This window comes from Cavia porcellus, unplaced genomic scaffold (assembly GCF_034190915.1).
Source record: "Cavia porcellus strain 051 isolate PalLab524CR breed Dunkin Hartley unplaced genomic scaffold, mCavPor4.1 scaffold_11, whole genome shotgun sequence".
NCBI classification, from domain to species: Eukaryota; Metazoa; Chordata; class Mammalia; order Rodentia; family Caviidae; genus Cavia; species Cavia porcellus.
This window is the reverse complement of record NW_026947494.1, coordinates 7,972,669-7,990,952: the sequence shown is the minus strand read 5'-3', so window position 1 is coordinate 7,990,952 and position 18,284 is coordinate 7,972,669. Positions and strand designations below refer to the sequence as shown.

Genomic DNA, 18,284 nt, shown 5'->3' with positions numbered 1-18,284 from the left:
GCCGACTCCTCTTCACTCACCAGAGGGCTGTGGTGGGCTTGTTTTGCGGGAATTTGGTCCCTCCCTGCGCACCCTCGGGGTGGCTGGTGACTGGGATGCTTACTGCCTTTACCAGACAAGACAGGGGCCGCCCCTCTCTCGTCTTCTCCTCAACACACCTAATTCTCAGAGCCAGAGGCACAGAGTGAACAGTGGGCACAGTGGCTGCTCGGCTGGTGACAGGGAGCAGACAGCAGATCTCAGACCTGGGTCCCAGCACGGCACCGAGCTGAGTACTTCCCCCAGCCTGGCAGGACGGCATGAGGGTTCCGTACCCAGCGGTCTCATTGCACACTGCATTCAGTGCCAGCCTGGAAGGGTCTGCAGCTGTGGTCAGCCTCCATCGGCAGCTGGCTGTAGGTCTCAGAGCACCCTCAGAGATAGGGTGGGCCTTGCCTGATTAGCTGGCTGCCTTCTTAAGCAGAGACTGCAAAAGGAAAAATTCTGCCTCAAGTCAGCATCAGCTCCCACCTGAGAACCACTCTGCAGATTTTAGACTTAATCCCACCACTGCAGGAGCCTGCTCCTTAACACAACATCTCAGCACACACATCGCCGGTCCGTTTCCCTAGGCAACCTGGTCTGGATTCCCAGCATCTCCCCATCCCGCCTGGTGCACCCAGAGCACAGCAGCAACCCAACGTGCCATGCTGAAATCAGCATCCATCTCAGCCTGGTAACGCAGAAGTGAAAACAGAACTGCTGTTCAATCAATCTTGGTCCAACCTCAGTCCCACACACGGTTAAAAATCACCCAGGTTTTCCAAGGGTATGCCATTGTCCTCTCTCTAGCGGCAAAGCGATGTGCAGAACTAGGGCAATCAAGGCACTGCCAACTCCCCGGGGAAGGGGACAGAGGCAGCAGCATCCTGGTGGTGCGGTGCTTCCAGCTCCGGCCGCAGCCCCAGCACCCTGTGCTTCCTGAGCGGGTCTCGGTCCCGTGATGCACCTGGGAAGAGTGCTCATTATCTGGAACCGGAGGAGAGCAGGAGGAACTCATTAGCCAGGGTACAATTTATACACGGGCACCAATGAAAAGGGGGCAGTAAAAATGTCACCGCAAAAAATAGATGACACATTAAACCCTAATTAATTGCATGTCACTTAAGAAAAGGAACAAATTGCAAAATTAAAATCTTAATGAATGCTGCCTGAGCGCGACATTCTTCAAATGCTGATGAAAAAGAAGGCAGCGACTGTCTGAAGTGCAGCGCCCTGTCCCCTACCTTTTCCAGCTGCTCCGGAAAACGTGAACCCCAAAGGCCAAGGCTGTCCCAAGTGTGCTCCTGTCAGTCAGCCTGCGCTTTTTGAAGAGACTACCGAGGGTGACACAAACAGCTGGAACCCAACCACAAAGCCACGAACACCAGGCACGTCCTCCTTCCTACAGGGCGGGGTCTGGGCTACAAGACCCCCTGGGTCCCAAACCCAAGCATGCACAAATCCCTCATGGGAGACAGTAGAGCATTCCAGCAAAAGCACGCAACCCTCCTGTGCAATCCGACTTGTCCTGCCAAGTAAAAGATAAAACGTATGCAAATAGTCGCTAGACTGGCTGCTTAGGGAAAGAAGTTTCATACATGTTCAGGACCAATGCATTTTTTAAAAAATAGTTTCTGTTTGTAGCTCGCTGAATCCGTGGATGCGGAGGGCTGACTGCACTAATGATTAACAACTTCTACAATTCCTTTCAGGGAAAACAGAGGATTTTTGCCGCGCACACCCACCCATCTTCTCCCGCCATCCAGGGAGGTTTTTCCCAGGCCTCCAGCCTACAACAGGGCTGGAGCTGCGGCCAGTGGCCTATCGGCCGCCATGCTGCCCGCAGCACGCTGCCCACATACCACGCTCGGTGTATTCAGGGCAGTAACACACTCTAAATAGGCCAGTGATGGCGAACCTTCCAGAGTTTTCAGTGATAACAAACAGCCCACTGCGGCACGCGTGCCATAGCTTCACCACCCCAGTCTAGGCCATACATTGTGATCGACCTAGCCCAGGTGTTCCATCTCAGTGTGACCTTGGGTACATCAGGAAACAGGGTCACGGGACTTTTGGCCAGATAATTATCAGTGGTGAGGCTGCCCTGTGCACCGCAGGACTTTTCATAGCACTCCAACAACTGTGACAACCAAAAGAGTCTCCAGCCAATACCAAATGTCACCTTGACTCAGACTCACCAAAAGGCTGCAGTCTGGCTCCCCACTTGTCTGGCTCAACGCTGGACAGCGACCCTAACATCTGCCCCCATAAAGGGACCCTGAGTCCACACTGCTGGCTCCTGTCTCCCCCTGGGCAGAGTCTGGAAGTACAGTGACTCTTGTGGCACCAGGAGGGGACAAAGGTCAACAAGCCCAGGGAGCCGGCAGTCTGGAGGAGAGAACCAAGTCTGGGCCCGGGGCCCCGGGCCATCGTGGAGCAGGGCTGCCAGAGAGCCCTGTGTGAGGCCAGTGGACCCGACGCTGCCTCTGTTTAAGCCGAGGTTCAGCCAGGATTCCTGTCCCTGGCAGCCAAAAGTGTGTGAAAAAATGCTAAGGGGAAAAACTGGGCTTCGCATCCGTCATTCCCAGAGTTCTCTGGGGAGCCACACCAGACCACAGCCTGGGGCAGGGTCACAGCCGTCCCCTCTCCACCTGTGCCTGCCCCCGCCCCAGGGACCAGCCTGGCAGGCTTCCCCTGTGTGGCCTTGGGCCTGCACCTGCGCACCACGGGCAGGAGGCCTGACCCCAGCTCCCTTGCCCCTAGGGGTCCTCTCCCCACCGGCAGGGCTGAAACCCAGTGCTGACCAGCTCAGGACCTGCATGTTCACAGCCACATCTCCTCTCCTCCCACCGCACTCCCTGCAGCCCTTTACTTTTTCCTGAGGTCACACCCCCCCCCCCCCCCCGCCGCCGCCGCAAAAAAAAAAAACTACTTGTCCCCAAGTCCTCCTCCAGGTGGGTGGGATTCCTGACCTGCAGATTGCTCTGCTAATAACTCCGAGCAGTTCCAGCGCGGGTCCTGCCCCCCAGGAACAGAAAGCAGCCTCTGTCTCGATGGAAATCACCTGGCTCTCCAGGGGGACGCTCAGGGCTCGGCCCAGCCGGAACGACCGCGGTCTGCGGTCTGCGCCCGCCCCGCCTTCCCCTGCTGGCTTCCCGGGAACCGCAGCTAGGTGCCCGGTTTCTCTTTGCCTGTTTTCCTTCGCAGAGGCTGCAGCAGTTAACCACGCTTCGGGCCATGAGCGCGCTGCAAACTGCAGCCCCCGAGAGAGAAAATGTCTCGGCCTGGATTCGGCTCCTCGGCGCCACTTAGAGGAACAGCGCTGCCGCCGGGGCGGGAATGCTCCCGGGCTGTCGCCGCCCCAGCGCCCGCCGCGTGACTCCAGGCTGGCCGGGGCCCAGGAGCCGATGTCGGCCTCCAGTGCAATCAGTTCCGCTGACGCTAACCTCACTCCCTGCCGCGCGGCAATGCAGATGCGAGGGCCTGGGCCTGCGAGCTCGACCTCGGGGTCACCCGATTCGCCCTTCACCCTCCCTGTGCGCGGAGCTCCCCACCGAGGCGAGGCAAGCACAGCTCCCAGCCCGGCTCGGGCGCAAAAGCACGCAGGGACTGAGGGAGATTCCACCTGGAGAGGAAAACGAGGGGCTGCTTCTCATTAACACGCGGTCTCGCTTTTGCGATTATCGCAGGGTGGCTGCTCTGCAATCGGCTGTCAGCTGCTTGTCTCACTGTGTCTCATGCACTCTGTGTTGAGGGCGTATCTAAAACAAATGCTAGCGCATGCCTGTAACCCCAGCACTCGGAGGCTGAGGCAGGAGGATCCTCATCAGTTCAAGCCCCGCCAGCACTAGATAGTGCACCCTGTCACCCACACAAAAAAACATACATAAAAGAATTGCTATCAGCGCCTTTAACATTTTCCTTAGTGAAAATTGCTTTTTACTGAATATACCTGTGTGCATTCATAATTCTCACCTTAGTACCAAAAAAAAGGAAATAGTTATTACAGAAGAAGGAAGCATGCCAACCCTTTTAAACTATACAAATGTATCTCTTTTGGAGGGGGGGATAGGGTCTCAATATGTACTCAGCCTCGGATTCAGTGATCCTCCTGCCTCAGCTACCTGAGAGCTGGATTATAAGCATGTGCCATCAAATCACACAAATGTATGTGAAAGGGCGAGTTGATACTTTACTTTGGTCAGTCTCAATAATGATAATATTACCATAATTTTAATAGTGACATTACCATAACTGGCAAGTCAATTTTAATACAACCAAAACATCTTGCAAAAGGTAGAAACACTTTTTTTGGTAGGTATATAGACAATTACATTGTACCACTAGGGCAGATTTAATTTTTCTTACCATTGATATATCTAAACGGAAATAAAACATAAAAGTGACTCTGCCCAGTTTTTAAATAGCTCTGCAAGCATCCTTCATGCTGTCCACCGAGCCCAAGAAAGCCGTTCAGTCACATATTTCTTCCTTTTAAAACACACAGCTTGGAAGAGGACAATGGAATTCACTTTTCTGGACGAACCACAGAGTAGTGACTGCACCAAGTGAAACCATTCCCGAGCTTAATCCAGCCCGAGAGAGAGACAGCAGCTCAACTGTCTCCCCAAATAGTGTGCATTTATTTTAGGCAAGGATAAGGTGAGCCCAGTTCCATGCCTGTTATGGGCTGGGCTTGGGAGTCCCCCGAAGCCCCATGGGGCCCAGGGTGGCTTCTAGAGTTTGCGATAGACTCATGAATGAGAACACTACACCCACCCGTGGCCCAGCGGACTGTGTACAACACAAGGGAGAGAAAGAGGCCTGCTCCCCGTCCTCTCCCCTCTGCCTTGGGGCCAGCCGGTCATGGGCTGAAGCCTCCACAAACCCTGAGCTAAATAAACCTTTCCTCTCTTAACCTTGGGTCAAGTATTTTGTCTCAGTAAAGAGAAAAGTAAGACAATGCTTATTGTCCTTAGTAAGAAAGTTCAATGGGAAGCTGAGGCAGGAGGACCACCTGAGTTTGAGGCCAGTCTGTGCTGGGTATCAAGACCCCATCTCAAATGAGAATGAGAGAAGGGGTGGGAGGGAGAGAGAGAGCTGCAAACGACAAATATATCTAAAAACAGACAGATTCGCCTGCTTGTTTTCATGCGCTCCATCTAGACTAATTGCCCCGGTGCTCAGAGGGACAGTCACCTTTCTCCAGCCCCAGGGGGACAGCTGGTGATGTCTGGGGGCCTTGCTGGCTGTCTCACCAGAGGGCGCCTGGGTCGTCTACAGGGCAGAAGCCATGCTGCCAGGACAGCTCACACAACAGCCTCGTCTGGTGCCAAACGTCAACAGTATTAAGATGAAGAGACAGCTTCAGCCAGCGAGTGGGCTCCCACCTGCAATCCAGCACTCTGAGAGGAGGCTGAGGCAGGAGGGTTGCAAGTTCTAGCCCAGCCTGGGCAGTTTAGCAAGACCCTGCCTTAAAAATTTAATAAAAGTTTTCTAAAAGGAGATGCAGCTCAGTGCATAGGGCCCGGGTACAATCCCCAACAGCAACACCACAGATAAACAAACAAAAAAGATTAAGGCACGCCCAAGTTACACGCTGATTATCCTCAATAAGAATGTCTACTGGGAGGCTGAGGCAGGAGGGTCACCATGAGTGTGAGGCCACCTTGGGGTACATAGTGAGTTCAAGGTCAGCCTGAACTGCATAGCAAGACCCTGTCTCCAAAAAAAGGGTAACACCAACACCCGCTGCCTGGAAGCAGACTCACCTCTCTGGAGAAGGGAAAGGCACCTCTCTAACCCCATAAATGCCTGAAACCTAAGACAGCGGGCAGAGGGGCAGCAGGGAGGGCAGACAGGGCCCCACAGTGACTTAGGGCGAGTGCCCAGCACCCGACAACCCCTAAAGAGCTCGGCACTTGGGATTTGTTGGCTGGGGGATGCACTCACAGGGTTGGCACCTCACATTTTTGGTTGAAGAGATAAATTTCTGAAGACCTACAAGGAACCCTGACTAGAGCCAGAGGAAGCCAACTCCAGCCAAGCTGCCACCAAACACAAATGCATCCTGGGATCACCAGAGGAGGAAGGGGGAGGGGAGGGAGGAGGGCCTGCAGCACAGGAAGGAGCCCGCCCCCTCAGCCTCCAGGCCAAGGCAAGGGCCGCTTCTGCTGTAATCTCTCCCTGCCCAGAAGCCCTCCATCCCTGTCCACTGGCTTTATTCCCCCCATCACCTTCTCTGATTCTCCCAGGATAAAGCAGCAGAGAAAAAAAAAACCCAGATGTTGCACCCCACAGGCCCAGACTAATCTCAAGGACCAGAGGGACTCGGGCTGGGGACTGTGCCCTGCTGAGCCCCGAACGGCAGGCAAACCATGCACGGTGCCCAGATGAAGAAGCCAGCTGGGCCCCAGACAGCAGGGGCGGGAAGAAAGAAGCCGCCTGACCATGTTCCCAGCTGAAGACACGGGGAACCGGGTTCCCAACCAAGACTGGAACCTCACATGCGCCATGACGGGATCAAGAGGCGACTAGTCACCAGGGTGGGGACCTCTTAGACAGGATGAGTGCCCTCATTTGACAGGCCCCTTCCACCATGAGAGGATACGACATGACGGAAGGCACTGGCGCCCTGACCTGGGGCTGCTCGGCTCCGGGAACTGGGAGCCAGGGGTCCTGTGTTTGTAAGCCACCTGTGGGGGAGGGGGGGGACACGGACACAGACTGAGCCAGAGGCCAAGCCCACCTTTCCAGGACCACAGGGCCAAGCTGGCCTGGCTAACCTCAGGGCCACGAACAAAACCAAAGCTAAACGAAGTCAAGACACAGTAACAGCAGTAAGGACCGAGTTACTGGGCACCAGCTCCGCATCCAACACCACACGCTTTGCTTGCTTCTCAAAACAACCTGAGCCGGCTGCGCCCCACACAGCAACAAACCCCAGGGACTGGGAGCCGCCAGAGTCCTGCAGTCCTTGGTGTCTGCGAGTATCCGGAGCCCGGGGTCTCTGTCCTGCCCCACAGGGACGGCCCTGCTGCCTGGAACCCCTTCCACTCAAAATGAAACTGGAAACCCACCTGAGATCCCTGCACTGTGGAAGGCTGAGGCAGGACGATTCCAAGTGCAAGGCCAATTCAGCGACTGTGTCTCAAAATAAAAAACTCAGAAGCTGGGGATTTAGTTCAGTGGCATAAGCACCTGCCTGACAAGCTCGAGATCATTAGCTGGATACCCAGTACAAAAAAAACCCTCAGAAGAGGACGGAGGATCTAGCTCAGTGTGAAGGCCCTGAGTTCAATCCCCAGTGTAACAGAGGAAGAGGCCAGGAGTACCAGGAGAGGGGAAGGGGAAGAGGAAGGAGAGGGGAAGGGAAGGCAGGAGGGGAGGGGAGGGGAGGGAAAGGGAAACAAACTCCGTCCACAACTCGAGGGGCGGGGACGGGACAGGAGGGGGCAGGGGGCGGGGAGGGGGCGGGGCGGGGCAGGAAGGAGGGGCGGGGCAGGAAGGAGGGCGGGGCAGGAAGGAGGGCGGGGCAGGAAGGAGGGGCGGGGCGAGACCCACCAGCCAGCATCAGCGCGCGGATGCACTCCGAGCGGCCCTGCATGGCAGCCTTCATCAGGGCCGTGAAGCCGAACGCGTTCCTCCGCTCCAGGTCCAGGCCGGGGAAGTAGTTCAGCAGGTAGTTGGTGATGGTGGCGTGGCCTGCAACGAGACACGGACACGTGAGTGCGGCAGGGGGAGAGAGACAGGACAGATGACCGGCGCCCCGGGTCTGGAGTTCGCTGTGCGCCCTGCCGGCGCGGTCAGGGCCAGGCTTCCCCCGGATCCCCACGCTGCAAGGCTCCGCCTCACTCACCCCTGCAGGCCAGCGGCTAGCGGCCAGCGCAGGATGGGGAGCGGCTGCGAGCTCCCAGCGGGAGCTGCTTGCAAACAGTTGCAAATGAGTTCGGGTCCCCAGATGTCCAGCTTCATCCAAGCAAGTGGATGTCGCCTGTGGCTGCTGACACCTCCGTTACCACTAGATGCCTGTGTCCCTGAGTTTCTGTTACACACGCGCACACACACACCGCCCTCGGCCCCAACGCTATGCAAGGAGGACTATTCACTTGACAAGCAGACTTCTCCAGTGAGGCAGAGCTTTTGCAGTGGGGAGGGGGCCAGGAGGCGGGGAGAGGGAGGCGCAGGACCAGGACTGTGTCACCCGCGTGCCCACCAACTCCTTGCCAGCAGCGCAGTCACCGTGCACTGCACATCTGCACTTAGAGACGTCAAAAGCAAGCAGATTGTTAAGCACAGAAAATGGATGTCTCTCCCTTTTGTCGCCTTGCTCATCAAATACAGAGAGACAGAAGTGCTGTCCTGCTTTTCCCCAGTTGCTGCTCTCAGAATGTGCAGAGCCAGAGGTTGGGGTGAACGCAGGAAGGTGACACAGAGGCAGCATTTCCAGGGTGAGCCGCCGGGACCCCGAGCTCCACAGGCGCTTCTGCCCCGCAAGGCGCCGGGGCTCCGCCCACAGTCCCCAAGCAGGGCCTGGCCTCCCCTCAGTAGCCACAGTTTAGGGCCTGGACCCTTAGTGGCATCCTGGTCTCCACCCACCTCTAGATGCCAGGAGACCAAAGCCCAGACTGTGCCAGCTACAAGCTCAGGTTCTGGGGGTGAGGTGAGTCCCATGGAACGGCCCTGCCCTGAAGCCAGCCCGGACAGGCAGATGCCGCTGCTGCCAAGCTTGCCCCTTCCGGCCCCTCCCGGAGCTGCTGTGTCTCGTGACCCCAGCAGGTGATGGCCACGGTGCCTCGCCAGCCAGCCTCACACACACAGATCCAGCCCGGGTCCCCCTTTGCATCCCCACGACAGGGCCTCACCCTCACCTTGCCCCAGGGTCCCCCAGGACCTGTGCCCTTGGCCTTTGCTGCCCCAGCCCTGCCCAGGTCCTGGGAGCAGAGAGAAATCCTCCCTGCCCGGTGGCTCTGTCCTCCAGCCATGCCCCAGATGGACACAGTCCCCCAGGCCAGAGCCCGTGTCCCCGCCGAGGGACACGGGTCACTCCAGGCTGCCATCCACCCCAGAATGGTAAATCCCGAGGAGCCGTTACCACCAACTTCCAAGTGAAAAACAAGCAACAGCAGGAGAGGGTGCAGGCTCTGCTTAGAGTCCTTCCCGGGGCCTTGCTTCAGCAGCTCGCCCAGGTTAGCTCCCCTGACTGAGCGTCTGTGCCTTAACATCTGCATGTTCCATCCACTCTGATTACTGGGTGCACGGTGCAGACCCGGGTCCAGCTTCAATCTCCTGCCGAAGGTCAACGAGTTTTCCCAGCACTCTTTACTAAAGAGGTAACCTTTCCCAGCAAGCCTCTGGGCCCTCTGTCAAAGACCCCCGGGATCTTGGGGGCTCCGGGAGCTGCCCTGAGTCCTCCACTTTGTTCTACTGACCACAGGCGTGTTTCTGTGTCTATACCACGCTGGTTTCATCACCGCAGCTTTACAATATGGCTTGAAACTGGGGCTTGTGATGACTCCGTCAAGAAGCAACAACCACGACCACATCAAATTAAAGAGCTTCTGCACAGTGAAGGAGACATGGCAGAGCGGAGAGGCAATTTTAGAGCGGGCAGATATTTCCACCCTCTGCTCCTCTGACAGAGATCTCACATCCAGAAGGTCTAACCACGTCAATGACCTCAGACAGACCCACCCCCAAAGAAAAGGCTCAATCAAAAATTCCACAAGTCAAATGAACAGATCGCTCAGAAGAAACACAGATGGAAAACACTGATGAAAAGGCATTACATCTTTGGCCAGTACAGAAATACAAATGAAAGCCACGCGGAGATTCCATCTCACTCCAGAAAGAATGGCCGTCATCAAGAAATCAAATGATAACAGATGCTGGCAGGCGGAGGGGACAGAGAACCCCTCCTCCATGGCCTGGGAGACTTCAACTGGCTCAGCGATGACGGAGACCTGCGTGGAGACTCCTCAAAGCTAAAACTAGAAATCCCACTTGGCCCAGCTGTTCCCCTACAGAGCTATCTTCCCACAGAGTTGAAGACATCGTATCACATGATCCACACACACCCGTGTTTACAGTACCACAGTTCATAATCGCTGATCTTTGGGAACAGCCTTTACATCCACCAATGGAGGAGTGGATAAAGAAGTGGGAAGTCACACACCAAGGAGCACTACTGAGGAGTCACACCCCGAGGAGCACTGGTGGGGAGTCACACCCTGAGGAGCACCAGTGGGGAGTCACACCCCGAGGAGGACCGGTGGGGAGTCACACCCCGAGGAGCACTGGGGGAGTCACACCCCGAGGAGCACCGGTGGGGAGTCACACCCCGAGGAGCACCGGTGGGGAGTCACACCCCGAGGAGCACCGGTGGGGAGTCACACCCCAAGGAGCACTGGTGGGGAGTCACACCCCGAGGAGCACCGGTGGGGAGTCACTCCCCGAGGAGGACCGGTGGGGAGTCACACCCCGAGGAGGACTGGTGGGAATTCACACCCTGAGGAGTACTACTCTGTAGCAAAGAAGAATAAACTTGAGTCATTTGTAAGCAAATGGATGGGGCCTGAGACCACAGTGTTAGAAGAAATCAGATGATGCACAAGCTTAAATATCACATGGCTTCTTAATTTGAAAAACCCAAAGTGTAAATAAATTTTTTTAAAAAGAATGGGAAACAGAGAGACAGGTCTTTGGCAAGTGCCAAGGGGATCCAGAGATGAGCATAGTGCGGAAGGATGAAGCTGTGTTCAGCGTGTGCCCCTTTTGATGAGCCCCCTCTCGCTGTACTAAACGTAGCCCAGCTCACTCACTGCTGCCAGGAGAAGGATGAGAAGGAAGGAACAGAACACAGGTGCCCATGGAGCCACACCCCCGCTTAGTCACTGACAGGAGCAAGAACCCTCAAAAGCAAAGAGTCCTAAGTCACAGAGCAAAAGCAATAAAAATTTCTGACACAAGGCTTTAGGGGCTCTTTGTTATGCAGCACTAGCTAGCTGGCACACACACTAGTGTTTTTGCTCTTAATGTAGGACCAGCACTATCCCCATGGGCTGGCTTCACATGGGCCACTGTCATGGACCCCCCCCCCAGTCCTTTCATACATTCCCACTGTGGCTACAGATGATCCCCTAATTCTGTCAAATCCCAACAGTGCCTTGTGGTGACCGGCAGTGAATCCAACAGTTCTTCATCTCCTGGACTTCCCTTGGCACTGAGTGCTTCTGTCGTCCACAGCGCAGGGCACTCCCTGCAGATTTCCTCGTGGCCCTGGACCTCCCCTTCTCTCCTTCCTCACTGGGATGCCCAAGCACCCTGTCCTCCCCCTGCCCCTACTGACCCTCCTGCTCCCTGGGTGCTGGCATCAGCCCCAAGTCCCAGCTGAGTCTCCCTGGCCCCTGAGCTTCCCACCTGGACCTTGCAGCTGTCGCACCCCGGGATCCGCCGGCACCCTGAACCAGAGCCCCCACCCCAGCCTCCTGCGGGAATCAGCTTCATTCACCCCTCGGCCCTGCCATGAGAAGCCACCACAGGGCCGGGCAGTCAGGACCCCGGGCCTCTGCCTGCTGCTCGTGAAAAGCACGGGCCTGTCAGGGACTTGGGGGCCACTCTGCTGTGAACCTCCTCACTCCTGGCCTCATCACTGACCGCCCAGGACAGGGCTGCGACTCGCCAGGGTGTCAGCATAGCACTGCTGGACCAGGCCCAGCTCCGGAGTCACGGGGCCCCCCACGGCAGCCGGAGAGAAGGTGGCCCCAGGAGGGCAGCTGAGCCCAAAGCCTGGGCCCCAGGGAAGGCGGAGCTGCGGCGGAAGGGCACCCCAGAGCTGGGTGCTTTAGTTTGTTTCCCTAATTACCCAGGGCAGGGCCCCGCTAGCTGGCAACGCATCCCCAGAGCAGCCCCAGGGAATCCGGCCATGCCACCCCTCATGGCCCTGCCTGGCCCCACTCCCCATCCCCCAGCCTGGGACCCAGCTGGCTGCCGGTGTCCCCGCCACCCTTCCAGCTGGTCCCCAAGGGTTCAAGGCCTGCCTGACTGCGTTAGTGAGACGTTATCTTAAAAAGTGCAGTTCTCCAAGTGAAGCAGCAGAGGGCACCATCGGCTTTGGAAAAGCTGCATCCCACAGGCCGCCCTGGAGAGAGAAGCCCCAGGAGAGGGAGCTGCAGGCGGGCACAGGCGCAGGGTGCGCCACCGGCCATGGCGCCTGGTGACTCGGGGAGGTGCCGCCTCGAAAGAAAAACTTTAAAAGGGTTCAATCCCCAGTGCTGAAAAAAGGAGGAGGGAGGAGAAAGAAGAGAAAGAGGAGGAAGAAAAGGAGGAAAAGGAAGATGAAGAGGAAGGAGAAGAGGAGGAAGAGGAGGAGGAGGGGGAGGAGGAGGAAGGGAGGAGGGGGAGCAGGTGGAAGGGGAGGAGGGAAAGGAAGGGGAGCAGCAGCAGCCTCTCCTCCCTGTCCTGGGCGAGTGTCCAGCCCCTGCGCCAGTCCCTCCAGCTGCAGCCCGCAGTGGACCCTGCATGGCAGCCTGGTCATAGCCCCAGAAGTCCCAGGCCCACCAGCCCGGGCGTGGACAGCACCAGGAGCGCCAGGCTGGCCATCGGAGCCCATCTTCCAGATTTAACCTCATAGACAAGGATCGACAAGTGGTGAGGACTTGTGGGGCCACGGCACCCACAGCCACCGTCCAAGGAGAGCCCACTACCCTCAGGCCTCCACTCTGTTAACTGGGGGGATGAAACAGAAAGTGGTGCACCCTGCCGGGGGGACCCCCGGCCCGCTGCTTTGGTTGGTTTTGTGGTAGCTTTTGGAGGTACGGGGTTCATCTGTACCTCCAAAGCCCGCCCCCCCAGGACAAGGCTGCATCTCCACCCCACACTCACGCCCCGGGAGGCCAGAGCTCTGCCACAAGCCCTAGAAGGATGGGGGAGACCCGCACGCTGATTTGCAGCCATCGATGCAAGTCCCCCTGGGAGCTAGGGCTCCTCACTCCTGGACAACTCGATGCCCTGGCAAATGGTATTGGCGGGCACGCGGAGGCTGCACAGCTGGGGTGGACAGGCTACGTACGGCACAGCAACCGGTCACCCACTGCCCACAACAGCAACCCGCTGCTGTAAAGGCTTCTTTCTGATAAACTGCATTTTTCTGCCAGACTTAAGACAGGGCAGAGGTCTTCTATGGGGTTCAGACTGGTCTTGAACTAACTATGCACCCTGGGCTGGCCTTGAACTTGTGGCAATCCTTCTGCCTCTGCCTCCCAAACACTGGGATGACAGGCGTGTACCACCACGCCTGGCCTCCTGTCTCGTAAAAGGGACGGACAGGGATTTGTTCCTCCCCTGAGGCCCTGGCACAATTCCCAGCCACAATGTGGAGTCCAGATACCGGAACTGCCGGGGCACTGGTTCCACAAGGGCAAAGCCACGTGGGTTTCCAGGAGGTCACCCGGGCCCTGACTCTACCTGGCCACCCTAGCTGTGCTCACTGCCGGGAGAGGCCGAGCTCCGCACCGTCAAGGCCGGGAGCACTGAGCAGATGGGGCATCCGTGAACCGGAGCCAGAGGTGGGCACAGGAGGCGGCCACTCAGGCGCAAAGGCACCGCAGTGCACTGCCAGGGGCCTCTGTCACAACCTGGCAGGCTCTGTCCTCCCAGGTCCCCACAGCACCTACCCACGGCCTGGCTGCAAAGGCAGGGACCCCGAGAGCCCTGACCAGAGCAGGCTGCGGGGAGTGCAAACACAATTCCCACGCCGCGTCCAGCCTAGAGCTGTCCATGTGGAACTCGAAGAGCTGGGGCAACCGTCCAGTTATCACAAGGCCCTGTCTGCCGGGAAGCTGAGGCAGAAGGATCACAATTTTGAGCTGAGCCTGAGCAACTCAGCAGCCCAGGAGACACTGTCTCAAAATAGAAAACAAAACAAAAAAAGGCGGGGAACAAAGCTCACAATGGAGAGTTCAATCCCTACAGGAACTCCAAAGGAAAAAACTAGTTTATATTCTTGGTCCAGGCCAGTTACAAATCAGGTGTGATTACGAAGGTGCAAGGCCACCTGTATTGTCTGAACGCTGAGCGCTTCTTACGCGCATGTGAGACAGGGTTTTGCTGCATAGCCCACTCGGACCTGGACCTCGCAGGGATCCTCCTTCCTCAGCCTCCCACGTACAGATGTGCTCGGCCACACCTCGCTGACTGACCACAGTCCTCCCCTTCAGGGAACCACACGGCCCTTGGCCCTGGCAATGTGGGGCTGGCCACGTGAGATGCCCACTATGGGCCCCCACACGTCCCTGGGCACAGGCTTACAGGACTCAGGGATTTCGTGTAGCCTGGCTGCACCCCACCAGCTCCCAGAAAGCAGTTCCTGGTGGTTCCCTGACGGGGTCCCTGACACAGGGCTGCGGCCGGCTTTGTATCCCAGGTGCCACTGGCAGAGGGACAGGGTCTCTTGCACTGTCCAGGTCCAAAGCAGAGCCTTCCCAGCCTTGGCCACCGGCTGCGCCCCAAGGGGCCGGCAGCTCTTACCTGCCTGGGCAGCCATGATGAGCGCCGTGTTCCCCTCATTGTCCTGCCAGTTGACGTCAACGTGGGGACACTCCGCAAGGGCCACTACGGCGTCCACAAAGCCATGGTAGCAGGCAACAAGAAGGCCAGTCTAGAAACAAGAGGGGAAGCAGGTCAGAGGCCGGTGGACAGGTGGTGACTAGGACCCCCATCTCCGTGCCCCATGACACCAGCGCAGGCCCACCGTGGGCACAGCTGAAGGGCGTGGAGAGGACAACCCACGGCCAGTGCCACTCCCAGGGGACAGCCAGGTGCCCGCAGGGCGGGGGCAGAAGAGGAGAATCCAGGTGACCCCGAATTCCACCCTAGCAGTGAGGCCAAGGGGACAGAGGAGCCTGGGACCGAGGTTGGGAGAGCAGCCTGGCGGAGCTCGGCCTGCAGCGGGTGGAATTTTTCTCATTTTTTGGTTTTGGAGACCGGGCCCACTGTGTAGCCCAGGTTGGCCTCAATCTTGCAGCGATCCTCCTGCCTCAGCCCCTCGAGTTCTGGCATTACAGACGTGTGCCACACGCCCGGCTGCTGTCCTTGGTTTTCCTTTCTGTGACTCAGGAGGAGGCACTGAAGCCCCTCCGGCACGCTGGCAGGGCTGTCCTCATCGCTTGCCTCCTGCCTCCACACCTTCTTGCCCAAATGACAGTGCAGGAGGCTGGGGCTGCTTTTCCCAGCAGCTTTCCAGCAGTCTGCACCCGGCCGCTCGGCCCTCGGGCACAGTCAGGAGCAGAATGCGTGAATGCATTTCGGGGTTCGGGTCTGCCGCCCCACCAGCCCACCGGGCCCCCATGGGACCTGGTATCTTAAAAACCCTGCTCTTCCCTCTCAGCACTCCAGAGGCTGCAGTGATTCTGGTGTGACAGCAGGGGAAGGGGGGACGGCAGGCTCCCGGCAGGGGCCGGGTCAGGAGGGAGTTGTGCTCTCTAACCAAAACACCGCCATCTTGTTCTGTATGCGTCCTTACCCCGGTAACCCTGGGCTCTGTCTCAGCCTTTGTCCCCCTTTGTGAAAGACGGTTGTTCCTGGAATTAGCTGATCACAATCGCCAAGTTCCTGTAAGCAAGGAACTCGACCACCAGCTGCGAGAATTTCTGCAAGGCAACTAACTAAGCGAGAAACTCTGTCCCCAAACCAAACAGGGAACAAAAGCCTTCCTCACCCTTACCCCCCCACACTGTCCGGTTTTTCCTTTATAAGCCTCCCAAAAATCTAACCTAGCTGCACAGCTTTGCAAACTCCATCGTTCTGTGTTGCTGGGTACCACCCTAAATAAAGCACTTCTTTTTCTTTTAAAGATGTCTTGCCTCGTTTTTTGGACAACATTTTGGGGTCTCGTTTTTGGGGTACAAGAGAGGGAGTCACACTGACTCTTCTGAGTGCCAACCCCTGACCCTCACAAGTTCCACCCCTGCTCGCTGGAGCCTGGGCAGCCCAGGCACGGGCAGGAAGACGCAGGAGCTACACTCCAGTTTAAGCCATTGCAGGGACACCATGCCACCATGCTTGGCCCGGCCTGCTGGAGCGGGTGTCACTGCCATGCACAGCCGGGAAGCAGCGCTGCGTGCTGGCTACCCCACCCTGAAGAACGACTTTTAGACTTTCACACTGCATTCCGTCTCCAGGCCGGGCAGACCTCCCAGCACAAACGGCCAGGCCTTAGCGGCTTGTACCCTCCCCCTCAGCTCTCGACATGGAGCTCGGGTGCAGCCTCAGCTGGTCCATTTTGGGATCCAGCACGGCTGGAGGAGCGCACTTTCGGCTGTGTCTGGTGCATCACCAAGGGATGGCCTACGGGACAGGATCTGATCTCTGGTCCCTTCCTCCCTGGCGCTGGCCCCTGCTCTGCTTCCTGGCCACTATGCACTGGGCAGCTCTGCTCCACCAGGCCCTTCCACCATGATGCTGCCAACCATGGGTTGAGCCCCCTGACACTGTAACCAGTGACACCTCCCCTCCTCTAACTTCCGGGGATCCAAGCATCGTGACTGGCAACGTGAAAGCTGCCAAATATGCTTGCAAAACAGGTATGCCCACGCGACGTGCTCCCAAGCCTCTCACACGGGGCCAGGCCAGCAGCTTCGGGGCCTCAGTTCTGCACCCGGGCAGGTCCCACCCTCACCCCTGTCCCGGGTGGCCACATGTGGCTCCTTCAGGCCCCTCTGGCTGCACTTCCCCCATCCTCGCTGGCCTGCACCGTGGTCCCTGCAAACTGCAGCTCAAAGCCCTGGAGGCCCAGGCTGTGCCACTACCACACTGCCTGGCATACAGCAGCCCTCCACAGAAGCGGGACCGGGGACAGGTTCACCCTGCTTCCCGGCTGCCCACTATCTGTGAAACACTGGGAAGCGTTCGCTGTGTGTGCGGAGACTGCATCCGGGGCCTGCACGATGAGCAACAGCCCCAGCGCCCTTTATTCTGAGACGGGGTCTCAGTACATCACTAGCTGCCCAGGCTGGCTCAGAGCTGACATCCTCCTGCCTCGGCCTCCTGGAGCACTGGGATTGCAGTCAAGCACCAAGCACGCCCGGTCAGCATGCGCTGTTTCGTTTGTGCGGTTGAGACAGACCCCACGGGCGCCGCTGAGCCGCACCTGCAGCCCAGGGAGGTCGCCATGAGCGCCCCCAAGGGGCCAGGCCCCGCCTCTGGGCCCTCTGACCCGAGCCCCGCAAAGAGCTAAGGGGGCTTCCAGCCCCCAGCCTTCCAGAAAGGAAATGACCTGAAGACCCTGGAGACCCGAAGGAGAACCGGGGGAACGGTCACTCCTGGCCAGTCTCCGTCTGGCCTGGGGAAAAAAAACGGGACCCGGCCCAGGAGCGCCCCCTGGCGGGCAACGCTGGGGTGCAGGGACCTCTCTCCTCCCGGGTCCAGTCGCTGCCCCTCAAGGGGCCCGCACTTGAAATGGTCAAGCTCAGTTTACACTCGCAAAGGGGGGCGAGCATGCTTATGCTTTCACACCTTTCTGTTTCCGATGACAAGCTGCCTAATGAGACGTTTGCAATAAGAAAGCCAGGATAAGCACTAATTAAAAACATGGAAAATAGGTACAAAAAATTCTAGCCACGCCCAGGCTCCCTGGTGGGTTGTTGATAATTCAAAAGCACTTCCTTCAGGGCTAAGTTTTGTATAAAATGTGAAATGTTCTTTGTTTTGTTTTACTTTGTTTTGTCTCAGAGACGAAGTTTCACTGTGCCCTCAGCTCAGGATGTGAGCTGGCTGCCCACTCACAGGGATCCTCCTGCCTCAGCCTCGCGAGTGCTGGGACTGCAGGTGTGCATCCCCATGCCCACCAAAATCTGTATTTTATTGTATCACTCGGAACTGTTTTTGGATGCGAGATCTCCATCTCAGATTGCCAGTCACTTATGAGCTAGTTTTGCTGCCAATTTATGTCTCAGAGGCTGACCCATTCGCTCCCAGGCTGGCAGTGGTTTGCATGTGGCTGTCACACTACACCTAGGGATGGCAAGAAATGATGGCCTTGACAACTGCCTGCCCCTCAGACCACTCACTCACTCTACGATTCTGAAATCAGCAAACTGCCATACGATACGCACATCAGCCCAATTCTCAGGAGGCTGAGGCAGGCGGATCACCAGCCTGGACTCTGTAATAAGACCCCATCTCAAAAAACCTAGTCAAAACAAAAGTGAACATCTTTCCTACAGTGAACAGTTACTTCTACTTATGATCACAAAATACAGCATTTT

General features: G+C 57.5%; 1 protein-coding gene across 3 annotated transcripts in view; it reads right to left on the bottom strand.

The window, feature by feature from the left end:
- Positions 1 to 18,284, bottom strand: part of Ankrd33b (ankyrin repeat domain 33B) — a 36,808-nt gene that overhangs the window by 2,469 nt on the left and 16,055 nt on the right. For 2 of the 3 annotated variants that reach the window (XR_010050396.1, XM_063257969.1), the window contains exon 2: positions 7,585 to 7,725. Coding sequence is in view for 2 of the 3 variants with exons in the window: in XM_063257969.1 (XP_063114039.1) it covers positions 7,585 to 7,639 (55 nt within the window). In the remaining variant the exon portion in view is untranslated. Of the gene's footprint in view, positions 1 to 7,584; positions 7,726 to 14,547; positions 14,678 to 18,284 lie in introns of all 3 variants that reach the window. The other variant, XM_063257968.1, reaches the window with a different exon arrangement.